The sequence below is a fragment of the Schistocerca serialis genome, chromosome 9 (assembly GCF_023864345.2).
Source record: "Schistocerca serialis cubense isolate TAMUIC-IGC-003099 chromosome 9, iqSchSeri2.2, whole genome shotgun sequence".
In the NCBI taxonomy this organism is placed as follows: domain Eukaryota; kingdom Metazoa; phylum Arthropoda; class Insecta; order Orthoptera; family Acrididae; genus Schistocerca; species Schistocerca serialis.
In genome coordinates, this window is record NC_064646.1 from 239,628,315 (window position 1) to 239,652,672 (window position 24,358).

At 42.4% G+C, this 24,358-nt stretch overlaps 1 protein-coding gene across 1 annotated transcript in view; it reads right to left on the bottom strand.

Moving 5' to 3' along the window:
* LOC126419513 (uncharacterized) overlaps window positions 1-24,358 on the bottom strand; it is a 730,476-nt gene that overhangs the window by 227,284 nt on the left and 478,834 nt on the right. Inside the window, exon 10 of the mRNA XM_050086703.1 lies at window positions 13,326-13,409. Coding sequence (XP_049942660.1) covers window positions 13,326-13,409 — 84 coding nt within the window. The remainder of the gene's footprint in view (window positions 1-13,325; window positions 13,410-24,358) is intronic.

Here is a 24,358-nt window from a genome sequence, read left to right on the forward strand (position 1 = left end):
TTTTGCTGAAATTTGAGGTAGCACATATTCGACATCACTTACGAATACCCATTACCCCAGAGACAGACTGCTCAGTGGTTAAAATTCTGGGCTCTCAAACTGGAGGACATGGCTCAAATTTCCCATTTTAGCATCTACTTTTAAGTTTTTCGCTATGCACAGAAATAGCTCAAACCGACGATAAATCTTGTCTCTTTGAAAAGTCGTAGTCTAGATTTACTTTTCTACCCTTCCCTTATCCGAGTTTGTGTGCTGTTCCTAATGACGTCGTCACCGTCAGAAAGTTAAGCCCCTATTTCACACCCTTCATCCCGAGGTGTTGTGATATTCACTCAGTGGCTCTGCAGTAGTCTGTATGGAAGACTAAGTTGCTAATACTGCGAAGTTCACTAGGGTCATGGTGAAACGTAAGATTAATACTATCTAGGTGCTCGATGAAGTTCTTATGATTTAAAGTACATGTGACTTCAAGTGATGGATTAATTTCTGCATAGTAAAAACATTTGTCTTTCGTAAGTTCGGAACAATGAAAGGCGAAGAGTGCTGTGCAGAGATATAAGTGACAACTGTACTTTCACTTGAACCACCATGGTTCGCATCGGTGATTGTTTTCCTTTTTTAGCTGTTATATACGTAGCTGGCAGGCTCATGAAATGAATGTGACAAAAGTGCTATCGTTAAAAGACTTGCAATCGATGGATTTAGTTGGCGTAATACGGCCGCTACGTCGTAATGCCAGGCAGTATCTTTTGATGGTCGTAAAGTTTCCGATGCCGAGCGCATAAAGGCGGCTCACATTAACATCGCTGGGACAGACTTCCACCGAAGACGCCCGCCCCGAGTTGTTAGTGTCCCTGCTGCTGTGACCTCGCCCCTCTCACTGGCTGACCTACTTCGTAAATAAGCCACTGCTGGCGAGCTAGGGTGCCTTTCGCTATCTCCTCGCATCAGCGTATGTAAGAAAATTTTCTTAAATATCCGAACACATTAACTCCCAGACGTAACTGATTCTGAAGAAATACTAGAATTAATGAGTATAAATGTTCTAGCGTTGGTACTACGTCGACGAATTGTGTAATCTTCATAAATACACGCCACCCAACTCTCTAGTTATGTACCATACGATTGCCAGCGAACTATTTAAGAGAACCCAGTGATGTTTCTGTCCCTTTCCACCTCCTCACACATTCAGGAGATTATGTTGCCCTGCAGCTGCCTACGTAATTCCTGTTCTCAGATATCTGTACAGGAGAAACATGCAGCATCAGCAGGCGTCCAGTAATGTACGCCATCGACAGCTACACGATGGTCACCGGTTGAAACACGAAATAAGAGATGGAGGGACACGGTACAGCACACGTTCAGGCTGTCGGTGTCATGCGTAGCTAGACTGAACAATTTAACTTGAGACCGTTATTATACAATTTAATGTCGTACATGTCGCAAAATCTTATGATGAAGGGTGAACCAAAGAACTGGGAAGCCCTATACAGCCAAAGTTGCACAACAGAAACAAATACTTGATTTCAGTAGAGCAATTTGTCCACTGCACTACAGATCTGTTTGTGATCGTGTTTTCAGGTTACTGCTATATTAGCAACTATTTGTGAACAGTAACCAAGAGAGCCATGGAAATGAAACACCTCGGCGCATCACAACGAGACTGCCAAGCCAGAAGAACAAAGTGAGCGACGGTTACAAAACATTTTCGTGCAAACATCAGTCCAGCTTCCAAAGTGATATCGCCTCATATTAAGTTTTCTCTTCTTGCACAGGATGACCAGAGGATTTACGAAAAGACTATGTAACATCAGTATGACCTTACTGTAAAGTTGTTTTTGTATTGCCATTTAGCCTGAAGATGAGTTATACCCTCGAAACACATCGCTAAAAAATAAATAAGCAATACAATAGTTGACAAAGTTTGTGACTGGTAGCGGTAATTAAAAAAAAAACCTTTACATATTTCTTGAGACAGTCGCGGTCGAAAAATAGTCCAAATGGCTTCAAATTCTTGTTTATTTAGGTTTGTGAGAGACTGCGCCGGGGTCACACAATTATTGTTTACAGTCTGCTGTGGAATCTACTGGGTTTCAATCAGAACAAAAGTATGTTATTGTAATTATTTGTGAGGAGTCGGCTTCAAATAGGGTCTCCTATCGATTTAATATTACTTTCGTTTTCGTTTTTGGAAATAAAGTCACACTATTGTCACTACAGTCGGACGCTGGAGATTTCGATTGGGTTCAAACAGCACTCTGAACAGCCTAGTTCATTGCACAAATGTTATTGGCCAGAAACCTTTTCCTCACAGATCCTACTTTACGACAGGACACATTGTCGCGCTGATAAAATTATTATCTCCGAACTGTTCTCCTATTGTTTGCAGCAAACAATGCTGGAATGTGTGTTCATATCCTTCCGCATTTTGAATTTTCTTGAGCGCAATAAGGGAACTATACTCTGACCAAATACACACCCATACCTTATCACTATCATCTCCATACTTCATTGACGGAGACAACGTTCACTACGCAAAATCGGTTGTTTGCAGTCATCCTCTGTCCCGTGACGATGCTCGTCACACCATCTCAAGCTTCGCCTAGCTGTGATGACAGAAATGGGTGAGTGGCTTGTGAGGAGCTGTTTGACAGTTGTACCACATTCTGTTCAACTCCCTATGCGCAGTCATTGTGTTAGATGGACAGTTGGCGGCACTTTGGAATTCAGAAATGATTCGTCACCCTAATGGGTAGTCCAGATGCAAAAGCCGCTAACTGCATGATAAGCGAATCTGAAATAATTGCGAAAAACTCGTCTCAGACAAGCTATTAAAGTTAAGGAGTACATTTCTTTTGCAAAAACAAGCAAAATTGCTGGGTATAAATGGCTGAAATCTTCGATTATGTTTTATGCGCTATAATCTTAAGTGAAATATTGACTTAGCGGTTTTTTTCACCCGATTTATGGAGTTAGCAGGTTTTGAAAACGCATCGAACCAATTGCGAAACTAACATTCGGTTGCAAAATCAGATATTCGGTGATCATAGGAATAACAGGAGTATGGAATGAGGTTATAGCGAATGTAAACGAAATTATGTTTTATTTCAAGGGGAAGTCTGACATTGTGGTTCCGGCTGGTTTGAAGTCTGAAAATTCTACAAAACTGGCATACAAAACAAAAAAAAAAGATGACATTATTTTACGAGGAAAAACTGACTCATTTGACATCAAAAAGAGAAAGGAAATGAATGTTCATCATTAGCGTACTTTTTTTTCTTTAAATAATCCATCGTGCTTCCGACATCAAACACATTTTAGAAAGCAAAATAAGCTCCAAATTGCATCTTACCAAAACATCGACAAAATTTTAGATTTTGCTTCTTAGTTACAACAGCGACAAGAAATCTAAAAAATGAAATTGACTGAAAACTGCTGTTAAATGACACTGACCTCACACTGTCCATCGGCTCAATATCGCTTCCGGCTTCTTCCTCGTCCTGAGGGTTGGCAGCAGCAAGAGCTACTCTAGGAGTGCCTTCCTGCATGTGTAACACCTCGGTGTGGAATTTGAGTTTGTCGTTGGTCACTGAGTTTTCACCAAAGTGGAGTTCCAAAAGGTTTTTGACGTCCCTAGGTTTGGCTTTTGAAAGTTCAACACCTATTATGATTAGTGTTGGGCCGTTTCCTTTGCTGAAATTTTTTTCTCTATTTTGGATGCTCTTCCCCTCTCCAGCTTCAGTATTGAACACTGATGCTCACAAATTAAGGATAATTGTGGCACTACACAAAACTGGCGCTAATAGCATAGGCACGTAGGGAACATACACGACACAGATCTGTAAGTCCACTGTATTGGTGATAAGTTGAGAAAACCGTCCCGAAACACATGTGCTACAAAACGCCACTGCTTCCTGCGCATGTACCCTGACATCAATATGGGATATGATCACCATATACACGTACACAGGCCGCACAACGGGTTGGCATACTCTGGATCAGGTGGTCGAGCAGCTGCTTGGATATAGCCTCCCATTCTTGTACCAGTGATTGTCGGAGCTCCTGAAGTGTCGTAGGGGTTTGAAGACGTACAGCGATACGTCGACCGAGAGCATACCAGTCGTGCTCGATGGGGTTTTAGGTCTGGAGAACAGGCAGGCCACTCTATTGACCTGATATCTTCTGTTTCAAGGTACTCCTCCACGATGGCAGCTCGGTGGGGCCGTGCGTTATCATCCATCAGGAGGAAGGTGGGACCCACTGCACACACGAAAATGAGGACATACTGGTGCAAAATGACGTCCCGATACACCTGACCTGTTACAGTTCCTCTGTCAAACCACGAGCTTCATACAGGTCCCTTTCAAGGACATTAACGGGTTGGTATCTGGTTCTCGGTTCACGCCAGATGAAAACCCGGTGAGAATCACTTTTCAGGCTGTACATGGACTCGTCCGTGAGCATAACCTGGGACCACTGATCCAATGACGATGTACTGTGTTCTTGAGACCAGGCTTTACGGGCTCTCCTGTGACCAGGGATCAGTGGAATGGACCTTGCAGGTCTCCGGGCGAATAAACCAAGTCTGTTCAGTCGTCTGTGTGTCTGGAGACAACTGTTCCAGTGGCTGCGGTAAGGTCCCGAGCGAGGCTATCTGCAGTACTCCGTGGCCGTCTGCAGGCACTGTCGGTGAGCTATCGGACTTCTTGTGGTTTTGTACACTGTGGACGTCCCGTACTGTAGCGCCTGGACACGTTTCCTGTCTGCTAGAATCGTTGCCATAATCTTGAGATCACACTTTGTGGCACACGGATAGCCCGTGCTACGGCGACCTGCTGTGTTTGACCAGCCTCCAGTCGCCCTAGTATTCTACCCCTCATAACGTCATCAATATGTGTTCTTTGAGCCATTTTCAACACATAGTCACCATTATCACGTCTGCAAACGTCTGCACACTTACTCGGTGCACCGTACTCTGACATGCACCAACACACCTCTGAGTATGTGGACTGCTGTCAGCACCACCGTGCGACGACCGCAGGTCAAACGCACCGCATGGTCATGCCCCGAGATGATTTAAACCCGCAAACCGCCCACCAGAGCGTTGTTTCACCATGTATTAGCATTATCCTTAATTTATGAGCATGAGTGTAGAAGGGCTCTGTACGAACTAGACAAATCTCTCTGTTTTTGCTTTTCGTGAAAATGACTTTTTTGCTTTCTGGAAATGCCAGTTACAAATCAATTTCACTAGACCTTCCGTGTATGTCATAACAATTAATGGTAACTCAGTTTTCATTGCATAACATTGCTTTAATAAAGCTTTTCATGTTCTTGTCTTTCTGTTTTGGGAACATTTATTTTGCACTGAGCAGGATGCCACTTCCTTATCTGGGAGGAACCGCCGCTCTCTGTCTCGTTCTGGTCATTTTAAACTATTACTACGGGTTCGACCTCTTGCAGAATACCTATTATTTCGCCGGCCGAAGTGGCCTCGCGGTTCTGGCGCTGCAGTCTGGAACCGCGAGACCGCTACGGTCGCAGGTTCGAATCCTGCCTCGGGCATGGATGTGTGTGATGTCCTTAGGTTTAACTAGTTCTAAGTTCTAGGGGACTAATGACCTCAGCAGTTGAGTCCCATAGTACTCAGAGCCATTTTTGAACCTATTATTTCAATTACTACCACTTTGTTTGTACCATCTTCTACATTTAAACTGTCCACAAAATCACTCTGGTCTTCAAAACATCCACGCAAATATGTTAACATACACCCTAATGATCAGGTGAACTGTGCTTCCGGGCGTATGTTTCGACTATTCATGGGTAGCGAGAGCATCAGTGTTACGTGCGCCAACCTAACTCTGAATAAGAAAGATATCGCTTCCAATCCCAACAAACTGAAATATAGCTTTGAATGTCTAGACTGGAAAGTCTGATGTCAGTTGGCGTGATTTGCATCCGGACATAGAACGGCGACTGACATGCCTGTTGGACTTGGTGGGTTTTGCAAACGTTGGACATTTAGCGGGCTTTGCACAAGAAGAGAACGTGCATTTAGCGGCTTTTGCAACTGAACAATATTTTCTACAGCCATTTTCAACGGTTTAGTATGGGTTTTGCACCCTGAAACCTATTACATCGTGTAGGCGCAGAAAAAATCTATACGGCGGTGTGTTCGTCTCAGAATCGACAAAAAATGCATTTAGCGGCTCTTGCATCTGAGCTATTCATTTCACGAGATGTTTTAAAACCACCTCTAAAATGCTCTATGGTCCACGTCTGTCAGTACATGAAGTCTGTATGGCCTTTATGACGTCCCATGGACTAGATTAGGGGAACTATAAGTTCTTAAATATTCTTCCACGATATTAAGCAATTATATTTGTCATACGTAAAAGAAACTCTACTGGAAGTCAAGGAATAATGCGATTATAAAGAAAAACTATTATCTGTAACTTAATTGTTAGTATCATCTTTGTTGTTTTTGGCATAGGCGTGAAACAAAAAGCGCCAGATTCTCTGTTGCTTTGTCTTGTTCGGATAGGACGCCATTGTGCGCAATCTACATAATAAAGTGTGTACATATTTTATTATTTGAGCAGTGAGCTCCAATATATGTCTAAAGTATTGCTGTTGTTAATTTCACAGTAAACTGCACCACGTATTCCATTTGCTTGTCCCGTCATTGTTAAAAGAATTTCAGAATCTGCGCCGGAAACAAGTTGAACATCGCTGGACGGCGGCAATTGGCCACCATTAAGTGGCAATTCCAAATTATCGTAATTATTGTCCCGTTATTTCCACAGGCGACGCTGGAGATCGGCGATATTATTTCTTTCATTCATGATCTATAGGAAACTAAAATTTTCAAAGCACTTCACGATTTATTCAGACGATTTATGTTACTTGCAATAGGACACAGACTTGGCCGGCACTAAGACATAATTACCAGGTGTTCCGGTATGAAATGAGCGTTTTTTTGTGAAAATGAAACACTAATTTTGAATTGAAAAGTAAAAAAAATTTATTCAAAGTACTGACCATTGCTTTCATACATTTTGACCACCGTTCTGGCAATTTTTTGACACCACGCCAATAGAAATGTTCGTCTTTTGAAGCAATCAGACACCCAATTTTCGACTTCTTCGTAGGAATCGAAGTGTTCCTCAGCCAATGCGTGTCCCATTGATGAAAACAAATGATTGTCGGAAGGGGCCAAGTCTGGTGGGTGTGGTAGCAGCTCCCATCAAAGTGTTTTGATTGTATCCTGAACCAGTTTTGTTTTGTGTGCAAGTGCATTGTCGTGTCAAAAAATTACTTTGCCATGTCTTCTGGCCCATTATGGTCTTTTTTCGATCAATGCATAGTTCAAATTGATCATTTGTTGTCTGTAGCGATTAGTATTCACAGTTTCACCGGGTTTTAGAAGCTCATGATACACCACACCTTTCCGATCCCACCAAACACAGAGCATTGTCTTCTTGCCGAATCGATGTGATTTTGCAGTCGATGTTGATGGTTGTCCGGATTAACCCATGATTTTTCCCGTTTAGGATTCCTAAAATAAATCCATTTTTCATCGCCAGTAACAATTGGATGCAAAATTGATTTTCTTTCATGTCCTTGAAGCAAAATTTGACAAATGGTTTTTCGGTTTTCCATCTGTCTTTCATTCAATTCATATGGCACCCATTTTCCACGCTTTTGGATATTTCCCATAGCTCTCAAAGGGTCAGAAATTGTTTGTTGTGCAACATTTAGCATTGCTGCCATTTTCTTCCTACTCAAAGTATGATCTTCATCCAATATTGCTTGCAATTCGGCGTCTTTGAACTCTTTTGGTGGTCTTCCACGTTCTTCATTGCTTACATTGAAATCATTATTTCTGAACCGTTGAAACCATCTTTTGCATGTTGCTTCTGAAAGAGCATAATCACCATATGCCTCGACAAGCATTCGATGCGACTCGGCAGCACTTTTTTTCAAATGAAAACGAAAAATTAATGCTTTCCGCAAATCATCACTTTATGGTACAAAATTCGACATTGTTAACACGATGAAAACATATGATGTTGTTTGTTCCATGTCTTGATGTGTACTAAATATCTTTGACAGATGTCATACCAAACAAACAAACAAAAAAAGGGCTCGTTCACAACAAATGTTCCCTATTGACACATTTGTATCTTAACGCTCGTTTCATACCGGTACACCTGGTAAATCACACGTAGGTCCTTACGTATTGAAAACGGTGAAATACTTTTTTGTTTGTGCATATAGCCTATAATGATTAACTGTTTTGAGTACGGATTCGTCTGAGTAACTTCAATAATTATACAGAGTCCGACGATACATTTTTGTGTCTGTAAAATCTAAGAACGATCCGTGCCTTCTCATATCTTTACAGTGAAACCAAAATCAAAGTAAAAATAGAAATAACATATATATAAAATAAAATAAAGAAACTCCACATTCACATTCCATTCAATAACACACATTAACAGGTTATATATACACACTACGCCTTGGTTTAGCTGTAGTTGGTCCTTCACGTTTCACCTCACCAGCAATCGACTTGGTTTTAGAAGTGTTGAAATGTCCCTGATGGATTTGTTACTCAGATGACATCCGGTGACTAGTCCACGTTCAAAGTCACAGAACTCTCGTGACAGATTTGTTACTCAGATGACACCCGGTGACTAGTCCACGTTCAAAGTCACAGAACTCTCGCGACAGTCCCATCTTGCTGTTACTGCTTCTGTACTGACAGCAAAATACTCCCCGCCTCCTTTTTCACCGGCGAGTCCACCTCTTGTGACCTCTGGTTGTCATTTCCGCATCATATATGTTCATCTTATATATTGGTTAAAATGGCTCTGAGCACTATGGGACTTAATATCTGTGGTCATCAGTCCCCTAGAACTTAGAACTACTTAAACCTAACTAACCTAACGACATCACACACATCGATGACCGAGGCAGGATTCGAACCTGCGACCGTAGCGGTCACGCGGTTCCAGACTGAAGCACCTAGAACCGCACGGCCACCACAGCCGGCCTAGGATAATTTAGGTTAAGTAGTACGTAAGCTTAGGGACTGATGACCTTAGCAGTTAAGGCCGGCCATCTTATATATTCCTTTCAAGACCCACTCCATTGCTTTCAACTACTCTTTCAAGTCCTTTGCTGTCTCTGACGGAATTATGATGTCGTCGCAAAGTTCAAAATTTTTTTTCTTCTCTTTGAACGTTAATTCTGTCTCCAAAGTTTTCTTTGATATCCTTTGCTGCTTGCTCAATGTCCAGACTGAATAGGAATGAACGTGATACAATTTCGTTGAAGGAAGGCTTTTCCCTTGCAGCGGACTGAAAAAGTAAGTGAAAGGACACGAACGAGAAGTTTTATTTCAAGACATTCAGAATTTCACTCCTGCGCCGCCTTACTAGCACCGTTCGGGAAGATGCATTACGTAAAAATATCATGTCCAAGACCTCTTCCACACTTTCTTCCGTCCTGTTTCAGAATGCACTGTGTACGTCATATCCACCACTGGTTAGCAAGTAACGTTAAAATGTTCTAGAAGATTCATTTCTCTTTTGTTGGGGAATAGAAGCTCTAAATGCAGATTGGTCTGACAGCCGCAGCAGCAGCAGCAGCGCAGGCGGTGCTTTCTGTGTGATTATGGCTTCGTGCCTCGCCGTCTATAAACACGGCCTTCGCCCTACGACTCCGTTAGCGTAATGGGACGGCCACGGGATGGCTCCGCGGAGACCGTTGCTAGCTTTTACTGCAGGCAAGTTGCTTCGCGACGACATTCAAGATTCAACCCCAGAACTGCGCTGCACTAATAAATTCGCAGTAGCACTGTGCTACCAGTGTAAGCACACTTCAGCTACCACACACCGTTTCCTTCAACATTCAATATTGGAACACGTAGCAATTGTAAAGGGGCGGGGACTAATGCGGCGGCCGCGCGAGATTAGCGAGCGGTTTAAGGCGCTGCAGTCATGGACTGTGCGGCTGATCCCGACGGAGGTTCGAGTCCTCCCTCGGGCATGGGTGTGTGTGTGTTTGTCCTTAGGATAATTTAGGTTAAGTAGTGTGTAAGATTAGGGACTGATGACCTTAGCAGTTAGCCGGCCGGAGTGGCCGAGCGGTTCTAGGCGCTGCAGTCTGGAACCGCGCGGCTGCTACGGTCGCAGGTTTGAATCCTGCCTGGCATGGATGTGTGTGATGTCCTTAGGTTAGCTAGGTTTAAGTAGTTCTAAGTTCTAGGGGACTGGTGGCCTCCGCAGTTAAGTCCCATAGTGCTCAGAGCCATTTGAACCATTTTTGAACCTTAGCAGTTAAGTCCCACAAGATTTCACACACATTTGAACATTTTGAACTAATGCGGCTGGAGAGAGTTTGTTTACATCTTCTTTGTACTTGCTACTGCTCCATGCTGTAAAGTAATGAGCGCTTTCACTCTGCATGTAGTGTGTACCAAGCGAGGTGGTGCAATGGTTAGTACACTGGACTCGCATTTGGGAGGACGACTGTTCAAACCCGCGCCCGACCATCCAGATACAGGTTTTCCTTGATTTCCCTAATTCACTTCAGGCAAACGCCGGGATGTTTGCTTTGAACGGGCACGGCCGATTTCCTTCCCTCATCCGATGGGACAGATGACCTCGCTGTTTGGCCCTCTCCCCACACTCAACCAATCAATCAACCAGGCATACTGTATAGTTACAGTTGTCGGGAAAGTTTATCCACCAAAACCCGATGTTACTTCCCATAGTCCAGAGTTAAATTAGAAACATGAAAGCATAAGATACTCATGAAGTTTGCCAGAAGCACGTGAGGTTAGTATTACCCAGCACCCACTTGTAAAACATACGCTAATGAGCTGAAACATTAGGATCACCGACAAGCGCAGAAGTGAATGAATGGCGTCTGGTTGCGTTGCGGGTGGAGCCGACGAGATAAATGGGTCCTGTATCGTACGTCACAGCAACTGACGCTACAGGTTTCTGAGTTGTTGCGATGTCTCCAGTGGGAGCGAGGTTTACTATTTCACACCAGTTTAATCCTTTGTAGCTGACCGTTTAACTATATTCACACTCGCGGTAACATACGAAACAATCAAGGACAGCATTGGGTACCTGGCGACGCGAGCAAAGCAACTAGTGTGACGTCACAAGTTTGATGCGGGGCCTGTGCTTCCTGTGGGTCCTGGTTGCCGACACGTGACGTAGTTGAGAAATTACGTAAGTGAAGCAAAGACGAGATGAATAGGGAATTATTCTAGAGACGGTACAGGGAAATCCACTGACTTAAGCAACTTTGAAAACGGGCACACCGTTATGGCGCAAAGCCTGGGAACGAGCTTCTTGGAACGGCAAAGCTGTTCGTCTGTTACCGTGCTGTTGTCCTACTATGGAACGTGGTTGAAAGACAGTGAAACCACAAGTAAGTCACAAGCTGTTGACGTCTGCATCTCATTACAGAAGGTGGAAGCCAGCAAGCAATGTAAAACAGGGAAGGTGGTCATCTGTGACACATATTAACGACATAGGCAGTAGCTCTCAAATGTGCCCCAAGTGGACCGAAAAAATGCTTACATAAAATGTTTCTAAGTAAAGCATATAATTTATAAATGAGCTGTTTGGTATCATTAAAAACTGTGGTGTAGGAAGAAGCACAGTACGCAATATCAGGCGGCACCTTAGACGTCGACAGTTCGACAACCCACTCCGGAGACGGCGTATAGCCCAGTGACTGCCGCTCCAAGAAGCTGCAACAGTGGCGCCGTCAGAGAAGTGATACGCGCCGACGCCACAGCGGAAGGGGCGTTCCAAGTTAGCTCGACTACCGAGAAGACCGCCTTCTACTCGTTTACTTCGCGCCTCATCGTCTGCTTCTAACGAGTCCATACCAGCCCGACTTCAGTGAACATTCAAGTGGGTCAGGAACTGTTCACTACGCAGTCTTAGCTTCTGGAATAGTAGTTGAACATCCGGATCTGCTGCCTGAGCTGATTTGTACAAAGTTGAGTATTCGTCAATAAAGGAGTGTGTTCTTGCCAATTATCGTTTTCAGTGTTTTCAGAGTTCACCTCGTTCTACTCTCGTAGTTTTTCCGTCAGTGCACTACAAACATTTGAGGGTGGCGACTAGTAAAATCTCCTGTGATTGAAAGTACGATAAAACAGATAGCGCCGAGGATGGGTTTCTTAGCAAAAGTTTTTTCATAGCGGTTATATTACGAAGAATTTCGTTGAATAACTGTATTCAACTGTAGAATAGCAACCAGTCATATTTTTTAATGAGAAAAGGTTGAAAAATAAAGTGTGGGCAAAACTAGGTAGATTTTCTATACAGTCCATCAATTTGTTGTTATACTTGAACCATGAGGAGAGGCTATCATGAGGTTTGTCATAAGTGCAATTGGATGAGGAAAAGTTTCTGATACTGCGACCTTCATGAAAGCTGAAAGTCAATAATTTACTTAATTTTTCTATCGATAGTATCTTTGTGGGTTGTCTTTCCAATTTTTTGGAAGTCTTTTGTGGCCTATGATGATTAGTTTCCGTCTTTCTGGATATGTAACAACAATATCAAACTCTGGTGGTCGACTCCTTAAAATAATATTATGTCTATTATTTATTTATATATTTACTATCTGGCAATCAGACACATAACGACTGTAGATAACTCCATTACACAAGAGCAATCAACCTTTTAAGACACTCAGAAATAAAATACTCTCTACACGAAAAGTAATCAAATCAATCATAAAAATGGGTAAATATTCCGATTTTTGTACATTTAAGTGAGATACTGATTTTCTGTTTTGTTTTAGAAAACTTCACTAAATTTTCCAAGTCCAAGTGCAGGTTCGCATTTAGTAAATGGTCAGGAGAACATGGAGTAAATGTGTTGTGGAAAACATTAAAAAATCTCAGACTTAGCGCATGTTGAACGGCGTGACACCTTACCAAGTAGTGACGCGGGATACATGTCATAAATATAAGTGATTCGTTTACCTGCTTACGTGTGACGAATATCTGAGGGAAAACCATACATGGAATAAATGATTAGAATTACAAAAGAGTAGACAACACAGAAATGCAAGATCCAGAATGAATTTGGCACTAAGATGTAACCCTCTACAACAAACATTAAGTACTTTCGGTGTGGATGTTTCGAACAAATTGATAATGCCTGTAGTCAGCAGCTGCAAGTAGTACAATGAGCTGGCAGTTTAAGCAATGTAGTACTTCATCCACAGCCCTTAATGACGTCGTCACTTGTAATTTTGTTTGAAAAAAAAATACTTACTTGTTGAGACCGTCGAGGTTCAGGATCCCAATCTCACCGAAGAAGTCCCCCGCTTTCATCGTGGTTAGCACCCTCCCGGTCTCGCTGTAAGGACAAAAAATGATTGCATGAAATATAATATAGTTCTGTTTCCAGAATGACATATTTCTTTATTGCAAATATTACGAGGCCTGTTCAGAAAGTAAGCTCCGATTGATTGCCAAATTGAAACCACAGTGAACATCAGAAATGTTTTACTTGTAACAATTAGCTACACCTTTCAGCTACTTCTCTACGTAGTCGCCGTTCTGACTTAGACTTTTGTCATAGCGTTGTACCAACTTTTCAATAGCCTCATCATAGAAGGCAGCCGCCAGTGCTTTCCGCCAATTCTCCACGCTGGCCTACACCTCGTTGTCTGTGTCAAAATGTTGTCTTCAAAGACATCGGTTCATGTGACCAAAGATGAAACTCAGGGGGAGACAATTGCGGACTGTATTGTGGGTAATCTCACATTTCCATTTGAAAATGATGCTCTTCATTGCCCCTGCAGAATGCGGCTGAGAATTGTCTTGAAGAAGAAACAGCACGACAGTTATGTAATGTTAGCTGCATAGCTTCAGGCGAAATTTCTCACCAGGCCCTCTTACTTGGCGGCAGACACTATTTTCTAGACATCTTTACGCACTCACTGCGAGCTCAGAAATGAGAAGAGCGACGTGATGCTAACTGGGGTTATACTAGAGACACTATCCAACACATCTGTGCAAAGCTTTATCGGATTTTCATAGTCGTTTCCATTTCGCGACCGATCGGATCTTACTTTCTGAACGCCCCTCGTATTATTTTTTAAGACAACTTTCCGCTTCGTAATCAGTCCTATGCTAATACAAAGAAGCAGAATACGATTTCACAGCAGAACAACTAAGGCGAGAAGCTAAGAAGCTACTGATCTCTCCTTTAAACAGAGATAAGTGCTGTCCACTGTGTCTTGGTGCACGAACAAAGCGGTAGGAGGAATGTTTACCAGACGTGTATATTGTAACATCAGGAACATGCAGTGGGCAAATAGTGAAATCTAGCCAGGAAGGAAACAGTTTAACGTCCCGTCAACGTTGAGATCATGAAGAACAAACTCGTATTGGACGAAGAGGCCTAAATAAGCTGATATGACCTTGCTGAAGAATGGTATTCGCCGGACGGTTGTGTTGCAAACCTCCAGGATTGTAGTGTTCCTATACTTATATTTATGGTCAGTCCTTATATTTATATTTGTATCTATATCCATGATTAATAATCAGCACTGGTGGACAGAGACTTCTGGCATAAAAAGTCACCCTCATTCTGCCAACGGCCTATAGTGAAAGAGGGCAGAGGAGCGGACGGAGGTTCAGGGCACTCTCTTTTCCTTGGGTGGGTTCAAATGGCTCTGAGCACTAAGAGACTTAACATCTGAGGTCATCAGTCCCCTAGAACTTAGAACTACTTAAACTTTACTAACCTAAGGACATCACACATATCCATGAGCGGGGCAGGATTTGAACTTGCGACCGTAGCAGTCACACGGTTCCGTACTGAAGCGCCTAGAACGGCACGGCCACCGGGGCAGTCACTTGGGTGGGAAACTGCCCCTAAAAGCAGAAGAATCAGCAATAATCAACGGCACGAGGATACAGAAGGCAATGTAAATCACGCCATTAAAGACAAATAATGCGTATCCAGAGGACATGTGGCCTGAAATTGAAGAAGGTTCATGATGATTTCTCCAGTGGAAAATTATCCGGAATAGTTCCCCCTCCAGGAGGGGACTGCCAAGTGCGAGGTGACGACGAGAAAAAGACTGAACAACCAACGAAAGCATAAAGTCCTAGGAATCAGGCATGGAACGTCAGAAACGTGGAATGTCAGAAGCTTGTACGTGGTAGGGAAGAAGTAAAATCTGAAAATGGAAATGCAAAGGCTCTGTCTAGATACAGTAGCGCTCAGTGAAATGAAATAGAAAGTAGACAAAGATTTCTGGTCAGATCAGTATAAAGTAATATCATCAGAAAATGGAACGAGAGTAGGATTCGTTATGAACTGGAGGGTAGGACAGAGAATGTATTACTGTGAATAGTTCAATGATACGGTTGTTCTTATAAGCAACGACAACAAACCAATACCGACAACGATAGTTCTGGTATACCAGCTGACTTGAAAAGCTGAATATGAAGAGATCGAGAAACTATATGAGGTTACTGAAAGAGTAACACAATACGTAAAGGGAGACGAAAATCTAATGGTCATGGGTGACTGGAATACAGTTGTAGGGGAAGGGGTAGAATATGAGGCTACAGGAGAATACGGGCTTGGAACAAGGAATGAGAGAGAAGAAAAAGTAATCCAAACTAATCCGTAAAAAATATCGGCTAATAATAGTGAATATTCTGTTCAAGAACCACAAGAGGAGGAGGTATACTTGGAACAGGCCTGGTGATACGGGGAGATTTCAGTTAGGTTACATCATGGTCAGACAGAGGTTCCGAAATCAGCTACCGGATTGTAAGGTGCACCCAGGAGCAGATATAGACTCAGATCACAATGTACTAGAGATGAAGAGTATTTTGAAGTTTAAGAGGTTAGTTAGGAAGAATCAATACGCAAATAAGTGGGATAGTGAAATACTAAGGAAAGACGAGATACGTTGAAGTTCTCTAAGGCTATAAATACAGCAATAACGAATAGCTCAGCAGGGAGTACAATTAAAAAGGAATCGACATCTTTAAAAAGGGCCATCACAGAAATAGGAAAGGAAAAAATATGTACAAGGAAGGTAACTGCAAAGAGACCATGGGTAACAGAAAAAATGCTTAAGTTGATCGATGAAAGAAGGCAGTACAAAAATGTTCAGGGAAATTCAGGAAAGCAGAAAACAAAGTCGCTGAGGAATGAAATAAATAGGAAGGGCAGGGAAGCTGACACGAAATGGCTGCAGGAAAAATGTGAAGAAATGGAAACAGAAATGATTGTCGGAAGGACTAATTCAGCATACAGGAAAGCAAAAAAACCTTCGATGGAATTAAAAGCAAGGGTTGTAACTTTAAGAGCTTTGGAGGACTTAAGATAAAATAAGGAAGAAGGGATGGATAACATTCCATCAGAATTGCTAAAATGATAGGGGGAAGCGGCAACAAAACGATTATTCCCATTGGTGTGTAGAATGTATTAATCTGACTTTCAGAGAAATATCAAGCACACAATTCCGAAGACTCATGTATCCAAGTTACCGACAAGAATAATATACAGAAAAATGGAAAAGAAAATTGAGGACGTATAAGGTGAAGATCGGATTGGCTTTAGGAGAGGTAAAGACACCAGAGAGGCAGTTCTGACGTTGAGGTTGATAATGGAAGCAAGACTAAAGACAAATCAAGACGAGTTCATAGGATTTGTCGACCTGGAAAAAGCGTTCGACAATGTAAAATGGTGCACGATATTCGAAATTCTGAGAAAAATAGGGGTAAGCTATAGGGAGAGACGAGTAATTTACAATAGAGCTAAGAGGGAATAATAGGAGTGGACGACCAAGAACGAAGTGCTCAGATTTAAAAGGGTGTAACACAGGTATGTAGACTATCTCCACTATTGTTCTATCTGCGCATCGAAGAAGCAGTGATGGAAATAAAAGAACGATTCAGGAGTGGAATTAGAATTCAAGGTGGAAGGATATCAGATACCATTCGCTAATGACATTGCTATCCTGAGTGAAAGTGAAGAAGAATTACATGAGAAGCTGAAAGGAGTGAACAGTCGAATGAATACAGAATATGGATTGAGAGTAAATCGAAAAAAGGCGAAAGTAATGAAAAGTAGCAGAAATGAGAAAATCGGCGAACTTAACATGAGGATTGATGGTCTCGAAGTAGATGAAGTTAAGGAATTCTACCACCTAGGCAGCAAAATAACCACTGACGTAAGAGACAAGGAGGACATCAGAAACAGACTACCACTGGGAATAAGGGCATTCCTGGCCGAGAGATGTCTACTAGTATCAAAGGCTTTAATTTGAGGGGAAATTACTGAGAATGTACGTTTAGAGCGCAGTATTGTATGGTAGTGAAACATGGACTGTGGGAAAAACAGAACGGAAGAGAATCGAATCATTTGAGATGTGGTGCTACAGACGAATGTTGAAAACTAGGTGGACTGGTAAGGTAAGGAATGAGGCAGTTCTGTGCAGAATCGGAGAGGAAAGTAATATGTGGAAAATACTAACAAGGAAAAGAGATAATTGGACATCTGTTAAGATATGAGGGAATGACTACCATTGTACTAGAGGGAGCTCTAGAAGGCAAAGCTGTAGAGAAAGACAGGGAGTGGTATATATCCAGCAAATAAATGAGTACGTGGCTACCAATACTACTCTGAGATGATGAGGTTAGCACAGGAGAGGAATTCGTGGCGGGCCGCATCAAACCAGGCAGGAAACTGATGACTTCAGAAAAAGATAAAAAAATACCTAGATCCAGACTCCTTGAACCATATTCGGTATTAGCATTTCTTCCCGTTGCTTAAGTGTGTGGAGCGCGGAAAACATGACCCGCAGGCCATGAAGCTAGTGTAATTTTCACTTCCAGTCCAAACAGGAAATATAAGTAAGGGAACTTACTTTATTCATAGAGTTGACAACTCTCTTCTAGCACCTGCCAGTTCAGTTCCTTCTAGTCGCATTATATTTCCCTGTAGCCTACCAGACGGGCGAGGCCTTTCACATGCTTCACGTACGACTGAGACTAAGTGATAATCCTATTTCACATTCTCACAAATTTATAAGCTGACTGGGAAAGATTATGACTAACAGCAATCGTAATCGTAGGATGATACAGTTCTGCGTTTTGGGAAGTGTGTAATATGTTACATAGTTCAATACCATCTTTTGCGACTGTAATAAAAGTCTTATTATGACTAAACGCATTTCGCTTCATTTTAAAGCAGCTTCGGTCATCACTGTAACAATATAGTTTTTGTTACAATTTTGTTTGCTTGGGTCTTGAACAGTGATTGTGCCTCAACTTACTACTACAAATAGTATAGAATTATTATCGTTACTCACTTTTTGTTTTGTTTCTTGCGCTGTTCTTAACAACCTTATCAACATATGCAGAAGACAGTTGCACACATGTTTAAAGATAGCAATTTAATCTCTTTTTGGTAATAGGTTAAAGCAAGACAACTGTTCATTATTCTAGGAAACAGAACCATACTGTTACTGATGTGTATGGGTCGTCTGGGTACGAATGCCTCGCACTTCTTGTATTAGGTTCAGGTGCTCCGAGGTGGAGGGGGCGAATGTGACAGTACAACAAAATTAGTGACGCACAAATATACTCTTTATTATGCTGCGATACTTAAGTTGTACAGACACTTGTTGGGTGTGTTCACGGACAGATACGACTGAGCAGTTGCCTGTCAAGCTAGCATTACTGAATGTCTACATGACTGTCCGTCCTGGGTGCCAATCTGTCAATCACTGTAGTAAACATTTGCCCTTATGCGAAGACCATAGGCGACTCATCATGCAGACTACGTCTCGCGGGTCGATCTCCACTACGAACAGCTACGAGTGGCAACCCTGGAACTCTGTACTAGAACTATCGAACACCAGCGCCGAAAATGAACTGTTGCCGCCTGTGGGCGTAGCTTATCACATCGTCTAAGTCCGTATCATTGGTGGGGGAGGGGGGGGAGGGGAGTTGTAGAGATTGCTGACTGGGCCGCGCTTGTGATTGGCAGCAATCTGCAAAGCGCCGTCCATGGCGCCAGTTGGAAACTGTTTCCGCGTATCAGCCACGGTTACGTGTCTTGGCTAGGATACAACAGTACAGTAACTACTGAAGACGCTTCAAAATGAAGCGAAAGTGGTTTGATTTTAATAAAAGTCCTATTGCAGTCGCGAAAGACGGCATTAGCCTATATAACTTGTAATACTGGGACTGCGGAAGAAAAAGGCTATAAGGCAAAGGAGACAACGCGCACAATTTTAAATTTGTGTACACTTAAAGTAAGAAGTCAATCTTTGCAACGATCTGAACACTTACAGCAAGGTGTCAATCTTGGCATTAATTTGAAATCTAACCGAGATCTAACTCGATATCTGTGGAGCTTTCTCAGCATAACAGTTCACCAGTAACCCTTCCACACCTGATTCTTCAAAGAATCGAACTTCTCATCCCTTAGGGATCACAGTCATTTAAAACATTATAAATACTGAATTTGTAAATTACTGATTATTACTATAGCAATTTCGGCATTAAGTCATTATAAAGTGGTATACTGCGGAAGACTACACCTCAGCGCATGTCAAACTTTTAAAAAAATACACACATCAAAATAAAGTTTTGCATCACCCCGGTTCCCAGAACTCCTGAAGATAGACTTTGACTGTGGATATTGTATCACAGACACAGTCCCTTTGACTGTTCAAAGATGTCACTAAACACGCCCAAAGATGTAAACAACCATGCATGAGCAGCGCCTATTCGACGAAGGGGGTCCAACAACCGATCTGTTCCAGTAATTCCACCAGCAAGGAGGTACACGGCTCGTGTTGCCTGTAGTTCAACCATGCAATTTCGGCATTAAGTCATTATAAAGTGGTATACTGCGGAAGACTACAATTCAGCGCGTGTCAAACTTTTAAAAAAATACACACATCAAAATAAAGTTTTGCATCACCCCAGTTCCCAGACCTCCTAAAGATAGACTTTGACTGTGGATATTGTATCACAGACACAGTCCCTTTGACTGTTCAAAGATGTCACTATACACGCCCAAAGATGTAAACAACCATGCATGAGCAGCGCCTATTAGACGAAGGGGGTCCAACAACCGATCTGTTCCAGTAATTCCACCAGCAAGGAGGTACACGGCTCGTGTTGGCTGTAGTTCAACCATGCCTAGACAGTCAATACCGCAGTTCGATCGTGTCCGCATTGTTACTTTGTGCCAGGAAGGGCTCTCAACAAAGGAAGTGTCAAGGCGTCTCGGAGTGAACCAAAGCGATGTTGTTCGGACGTGGAGGAGATACAGAGAGACAGGAACTGTCGATGACATGCCTCGCTCAGGCCGCCAAAGGGCTACTACTGCAGTGGATGATGGCTACCTACGGATTATGGCTAGGAGGAAACCTGACAGCAACGCCACCATGTCTAATTATACTTTTCGTGCAGCCGCAGGACGTCGAGTTAGGACACAAACAGTGCGCAATAGGCTGCATGAGTCCAACAACATGCCGAGTGGACCGCTCAGGATTGGCATCACATTTTCTTCACCGATGAGTGTCGCATATGCCTTCAACCAGACAATCGTCGGAGACGTGTTTGGAGGCAACGCGGTCAGGCTGAACGCCTTAGACACACTGTCCTACGAGTGCAGCAAGGTGGAGGTTCCCTGCTGTTTTGGGGTGGCATTATGTATGTCCGACGTACGCCGTTGGTGGTCATGGAAGGCGCCGTAACGGCTGTATGATACGTGAATGCCATCCCCTGCCTGATAGTGCAACCATCTCGCCAGCGTATTGGCGGGGCATTCGTCTTCATTGACGACAATTCGCGTCCCCATCGTGCACATCTTGTGAATGACTTCCTTCAGGATAACATCGCTCGACTAGTGGCCAGCATGTTCTCCAATCCTATCGAACATTCCCAGGACAGATTGAGAAGGGCTATTCATGAACGACGTGATGCACCAACCACTCTGAGGGATCTACGGTGAATCGCCGTTTAGGAGTGGGACAATCAGGACCAACAGTGTCGTGATGAACTTTTTGGACAGTATGCCACGATGAATACAGGCATGCATCAATGCTAGTTGACGTGTCTACTGGTTATTAGAGGTACTGGCGTGTACAACAATTTGGACCACCATCTCTGAGGGTGTCGCTGTATGGTGGTACAACATGCAATGTGTGGTTTTCATAAGCAATAAAAAGGGCGAAAATGATCTCTATGTTGATCTATATTCCAATTTTCTGTAGAGTTTCCAGAACCTTTGGAACTGAGGTGATGCAAAACTTTCTTTTGATGTGTATATAACAAAAATCGCATCAGACTTCTCTTCTAGTACGCTGTATAGAAAGCACTTTAATGCTTATCATATCCTATTTCCTGAACTATTTTTCACGCAGTGATACAATTTTGCATGTAAATCCAGTGGCACATGTGCATACCACCTGATAAACGTATTATGAATAGAATTAGTACTAAAGAAATAATACATTAAAGGGTCACCCCTGATGCTGAAGTTTTACTGCATGAATATCGTAAACGTAGTAGGTGATAAATTTTTTTCCTTTTCATTATTTTGTGGCAGGCGTCAGCGAGAAAAAGCTTTAGATATGATTGAAATTAAGTATAATATTTTTTGGAAGTTGTAGCGACGCAGCTATTACGCGACTGCAGAGTTTTGCAGTAAGTTTTGTTACGTTATGGCAAGCTGTTTTGGAAGCCTGCAGTATAGTAGCATTCGGCGGCGGCCGACTTGGGACCTGCCGTATGCGTCATAGCCACACCTGTCGCTAAAGCGGACCGTGAGAATGCTCACTGTGGCACGTACTAAAATCACTTACTCACCTCACCTAAGAAACTAAATAACTATGTTAAATATCATGTGTTTTATTCCAAATTTGGTGCATGACCTTTTGTTATTCAGAAGAAATTTGTATTAAAATTTGATACCGCTACCTATAATAGTTTCGGAGATACAAAAACCCATTAAGAAGTACTTAACCGACACTTAAGAAGGTAAATTAAGATAGGAACAACAACAGTTTATATTTCTTTTGTTATCTGAAAGCAGTAATAGCACTCTCATTGTGCTGATTTTATTTATAAAGATTTTCAATTCTAAACTTACGATAGTTTTTCTTTCGTAATGAAAATAACAGTTTAAAAGTTAATATTTATATTTTGTGTTAGGGTGAGATTAAAAAAGGAGTGAATGTGAGTGCATATGTGGGACATACGTCAAATTTCATTTCTATATTGTATTACACCTTACATAACTGGCAAATGTCACGCCACCAAGGTGTCATCAAAACTGTAAATCCTCCTAATTGGTTGTCTACGAGTGTCTGCTTTTGTAATAAGGCAGCCAGAAAGGTAATAAGAGGATAATCAGTTCTAAAGTATATTTCAAGTATAGTTTTCTCTTAGTTTTCGTCTGGTTTGGCTTGGTGGAACATTTTGTTAATATTTGCAGCGTGAAATGACGTAAATGCATCTGCGAATGTTGATTGGAGTAAAACAGTTTAAGCGTGAATATGATCTTGAAAGATTGACCTGATTGGCCGTTCGTTTTGATCAACCAATCAGAGTAAAGTCTTTCCCACGCACTGGAATGAGTTATATGCCCTGAAAGCAACGGCATTCGGAGAGTCGTGGACTAGCTGCCGAACGAGAAGGTCATATTAGACGTGTCCGAAACAGTTATTTGTAAAATGAAGGACTGTTATTTCTCTTTCGGTTTACATCACCGTGCAAGTAGATGGATTTGCAAACAGTTTGGGAGATTTTGGAGTGTTTGTTGTAGAGAAAACTGCGTGTGGAACTATCGGGCTTTGTGAAGAATTCTGCGTGGCGTGTTCAGTATGCATGTACAGAACATTTTTTGGCGAGAATCTTCCTTTGAAGAATCCATTGAAAAGGACCGAGTGTGAAACTCATTTCGTAGCAGAGTATTGACTGTATTAATCTCGTAATATTTCGGTTTGGGCTTTGTACATTTCTCGCTGCCTTGCATGTGCTATAAACCGCATGAAATAGTAGTAGATGTGCTATCGACGTAAATGTGGGCTTGTTGACACCATAAGTAAAAGACAATAAAAAAACATTAGTATCGGGAAGCGGACATTTTCAATGAAGGAAGGAAGCATCCACTTTTGCCCGTTATTACCAGAGATTTACAGGTTTATTTTCTTACCTGAGTTACTCGGACTATGCAATCGTAAGTATGGACGATGGTTTTCTTCAACGCTGCTTTTAACATCGTCTACATAGTACCTACGGATGCAGAGCAACGAATACTGGGCGAATGCTGTACTGAGGTAGGTTTACATTAATTAGCAGATTGCTTCACTCAGTGCTAGCGAATTTTTTAACACCGCTCCGCCGCAAACTCACTCAGTACTCCATTCTGAAATAATGATTGAATATACTCTGGGTAATATGTGTGCTATTAGTTCTGATGCCTCAAGAAATATACATAATAATTGCTAACTTTAATACTTATTATGTTAAACCGTTAATGTAAGGTATATAAGTACCACTTAATGAGTAGATTAGGAGAGCTTTTTGAAATTTTAAATTTGGTCGAAAATTGTATGAAATACTGAAAATCACAGTTTTGTTGCCCCTGGAAGTGGAAGCTGTTAGGCAGACAACTGGTCACTGGGATCTTTCGCCTGCTCCGCGTTATAGGCGTAATAGTAATGTAGATTACCAGATGTTACCCGCAGATGCACTCACCTATAAGTAGCTTTCTTATGTTAGGTGAAGATGTGTAGTTAAGCTATTGAAGGTGCAGTAATGTCAGCTGATCTCGCGTATCTACATGTTTGAGGTAAGCATAGCTTTTGATGTGCTCCCCTCTCTCCGCAGCCCTCAATTCCCCCCCGCCCCCGCAACTATCCCAACACACGACGAGCCGTGCTTCCGTGCGTGCGTTGGGGCGCGAGTAGGAGCGCGCGTGCGCGTCCGTGTGCCGTTCTATTGAGGTTGCTATAAATTATGTGACGTGTACACAAAGACACAGTTTAGACATAGAGGCGGTTGTTGCACGTTATTTAGCACTCCCTGCGGTGCCACGCTGTACTATTATGCGCCGTATTTTCGAAGTCATTGTTTACCAGTGACTAAAGTGAGGAAGTACCACGGCAAGCAACTAATGTTTGCATTAAAGTACAATTCAATCAAGTTACGTCCATCGCTCGCCGTGTGGTGCGATCTTTGTTTTGACCGCCACATTTACGTAAGCAGTGTTATTGATTCGATCGCAGCCAGATATATGTGACAAGCAAT